Raw genomic sequence first — 3695 nt, 5'->3', positions numbered from 1 at the left:
GATTTTACTAGGCTACATTGGTGGGTTCCCAATTTTCACCTCGGAGTATAATAGACTGTGTGTGCCATAGATATATGCAATTCTATTAAGTGTACAGTGAGTCAGCTTTGCCAAAATATCAAGGTTCAGAAGGGCAGGAGACTAGCCCACACAGATCACATTATTACTTGAATTCAATTAGAATAATGAAAGCTATAGGCGAACAAAGGAACAGTCAGACAGTAAACAGTCAGAGAACAAATAATAGATTGTAGTTTACTGAGTCACAGATTTCCCCCGCGTTCTATTTATAGACGGCATGACCTCTTATCGCAGCTCTAGAAACGGCATGACCTCTTATCACAGCTCTAGAAACTAGACTGACAGCTGCTGCTTGACCTCAATCGTGCCTCTTCCTAGTAACCCAAGCACAGCTGCAAGCAACCAGCCCCGACGCCTGAGGTACTGGCGCTGGGCTGTTGTACCGGTGACAATTCCATATTTGGAAGTTGTGGCGATGACGAAACCGCTGCGATGCTGCCGCTGTGCGTTGATGAACGCTGGGGCTAGATGGGGGAAGTGCCGCTGTGCGCTGCGGTTACGTGGCTGCGCGTTCACGTCATGGCTTTTCCACTGCGCGCCCCTGGGGAACGCACAGCCAGGGCGGATGCGCCATATATGGATGATTGAGGGTGACGTTAGATAGAAAAAAATATATAGAGAGGGTGAAAAAAACACAAACAGAAACTCCCTGGAAACATGGAGACAGCTACAAATTTTACCACCCACAGATTACTGAGAATTGCTCATTATAGTGTAACTGAACCTTGATACATATTGCAGGGTTTGATGCCAATAGAAAAACAACGACTCTACAATAGTTCTCTAAAAGGGAACAGAGGAATATGTTTGGAATATTAGGGACATTTGTTGTTGTTTTTTTCTACTGTAGGACCACTATCTGTTTTTATTTTGCTGCATTGACAACAATGAATGAAGTCTATTCAATTATTATAATATTTTATGTCAGCTTCATATAAATTAACTATAATAAAATCTTATTCTATATGGATAGACAGGTTATATGTTTTTATTTTTTATTTTGAGTTGATTGAAATCTCAAACAGCATATTGGTGTTGGCATAGGCTAGCTGTGTGCTTCCAACAACACAGGTAGTGATCCAATTGACATTTTAGTCTATAATATTGTTATTACAGTGAATTCACTATAATACCATCTCGTGGTCCTCTGTAGCGCAATTGGTAGAGCATGGTGCTTGTAACGCCAGGGTAGTGGGTTCGATCCCCGGGACCACCCATACATAAAAATTTATGCACACATGACTGTAAGTCGCTTTGGATAAAAGCGTCTGCTAAATGGCATATATATATATATAATTTGTATTGAGTTTCTTGAAATCCCAAACAGCATATTGATCTCTGCGTTTCCAACAACACATGTTTAAAATCAAATAAAATGTTATTTGTCACATGCGCCGAATACAACAGGTGTAGACTTTAGCGTGAAACGCTTACTTATAACCGGTTGTTACAATAGGAGGTAGCCTAGGTTACATACTTGTCAAGCTGTAAGGTATACAGCCATATGCTATCTACTGCAGGCAACTAAGCTTGAGCAGGAAGGTCTGGGCGGGGCGTGTTTATCATGTCACCAAGGAGGAATGAAGCAGCTCGAGTCTCATTACGTCAGAGTGGAAATATAACACCGCCCTGTTACTCTCCGGTTCTCATTATTTTGTTGTACACCAGATGGTGACAGTTGTAAACTAAGGAAGAACTCAACACACAAGTACAGATTAATTTATAGATAAAATACTATTTTAGGAATAGTATCGAATAGTATTTTAAAGCTTGACGCTTTAAGTTTTTGTTCCAACTTTCAACCGAACCGTGCGTAATTTACGAGTAAATACCAAGAAGAGGAACTATGGACGTGAGCGCTGAAGCCAAACGGATCATGGCAGTGTCCATTAGCAAACTGTACGCCTCCCGAGCACAGCGAGGAGGTATGAGGCTACACCGGAGCCTTCTGCTCTCCGTTGTCATGCGCTCTGCCCGGGACCTGTACCACTCCGCCTGCCTGGCCAAGGAGAGAGAGGAGCTGGGAACCGCACACCTGGTCCCGGTCACACCAGAGGAGGATGCGATGGATACTACTGCCAGCGGGGAACAAGTCGAGGTGGAGGTGACCCAGGTCGAGCCAGAGCCTGAGTCCCCAACCATCCAGGAGCCCATGTCTAGTGACTCTGAGGCCGCTCAGGGCGCATGCAAGCCCGGAAAATGTAGTGGAAAGGAGACGGTGGAGGACAAAGAGAACCAGAGCCCTGTGAGCCCCGACAGGCATTCCAGGAAACGCCGGGGGAAGGCGTCCGTCGCGCCCGACTTCCTCCCCAGCAAGAGGGCGAGACTTTCACTGGAACTGGGGGAGGAGAGGGTGCTTAGAACCGGCCGAAGGAACTGCTGCCGCGCCGGGGACGCTCTCACCACCCTGTCCCTAAACTCAAACCGGGCCATCGCCGCATTCTGAACTGTGGGAACGGCTCTGAATGGAGCTTTGTTGTTGGTAGGCTATGATCTAACTGATCTTAACCTCCGGTAACCGTGGGAGAGGCCGGTTTAAATCCCGGTTTAAAGGACGGGACGGGTCAGGAGGAAGTTGACCTACATTGGCGAGCCCGCGGGACAATGGGATTACCGGGGCCAGGGTGCGATGTCTCCGGCCTCATTGCGACCAGGTTAGGCTACACCCTAGAACTGGGACTCAGCCGGGGCTCGTCGAGAACAAGAGAAAGAAGAAACAGAGAGAGAGAGCAACTCACAAACTACAACGAGACCAGACTCGACCAGATCTCAGTGACTGTGTTTGGAAAGTTTGAGGAAGTGGTGAAACTCAGAGACAAAAAAAGTGTTTCAGTGGAAAAGTTCCAGGGCAGTTAGTTCCTGACACATAGCTGGGATGACTCATAAAGTACGAGACTGATAACAGATGTTTAAAGTTGACGTTTCAATGGTCAACACACCAGGAAATAACCCACTCTGCTGGGTAAAACTATAAAAACAACAGGGGGGGCACACATTCACCCTAGACTTTGATCAATGACTATGAATGGGATTGTGCCAGAGAGAGACTAACTGGATACCCTACATACTGTTGTTGGGGTAATGAACATAAGGCTGTAGGGCTGAACTGAAATGGTGCTCAACGTACAGTGTCACATTGTCAAATGGTATATGTAGCATATAAACAGTGTTTTGTAGTGACACCAGTCTCACCTGTTCAATAAATTGCACTGACAATGCAAATGTGATAATAACTACAGAGAAGTAGCCTACATGAAATGATGTATGAACTGTGAAAATAAGCCATGTTTATATATATATCTATATCAGAGTTGTAATAAACATTCTGAACATGTATTCAGTTGTTGATCTGGTTTTCTATTGATCTCTCACCTAATAGTAAAGCTGAAAAGCTTGCACACACATGCATGTCTCATTTATCTAGGGTAAATACAGTTAGCTGATAAATAACACAGACACACTCAGATATTTCCCAATATCTGGTCCAGGACCGCATTAGGCAATACTCCTCAGGCTCAAATGGTTATTATGAGAGTAAGTGGAGCCACTGACAGGCACAACTAGAGTTATGTGTCACTATTGGGACTAGTACACACACACACACACACACTAGT

The 3695-nt window shown here is 45.0% G+C and overlaps 1 protein-coding gene across 1 annotated transcript; it reads left to right on the top strand.

The window, feature by feature from the left end:
* Positions 1–1728: 1728 nt before the first annotated feature.
* On the top strand, positions 1729–3417 carry LOC311121999 (immediate early response gene 2 protein-like). Its single transcript, XM_084196429.1, has one exon. The coding sequence runs from the start codon at positions 1928–1930 to the stop codon at positions 2525–2527; it is 600 nt and encodes a 199-aa protein (XP_084052555.1). The 5' UTR covers positions 1729–1927; the 3' UTR covers positions 2528–3417.
* Positions 3418–3695: the final 278 nt, after the last annotated feature.

The sequence above is a fragment of the Coregonus lavaretus genome (genome assembly GCF_964263955.1).
Source record: "Coregonus lavaretus genome assembly, contig: HAP1_SCAFFOLD_5137, whole genome shotgun sequence".
NCBI classification, from domain to species: domain Eukaryota; kingdom Metazoa; phylum Chordata; class Actinopteri; order Salmoniformes; family Salmonidae; genus Coregonus; species Coregonus lavaretus.
The sequence above is the reverse complement of the archived record's forward strand: the minus strand, read 5'-3'. Positions and strand labels throughout refer to the sequence as shown.

Excerpts from the sequence above, each read along its gene's own strand:
- LOC311121999 (XM_084196429.1), top strand. The coding sequence starts at position 1,928 with ATGGACGTGAGCGCTGAAGCCAAACGGATCATGGCAGTGTCCATTAGC.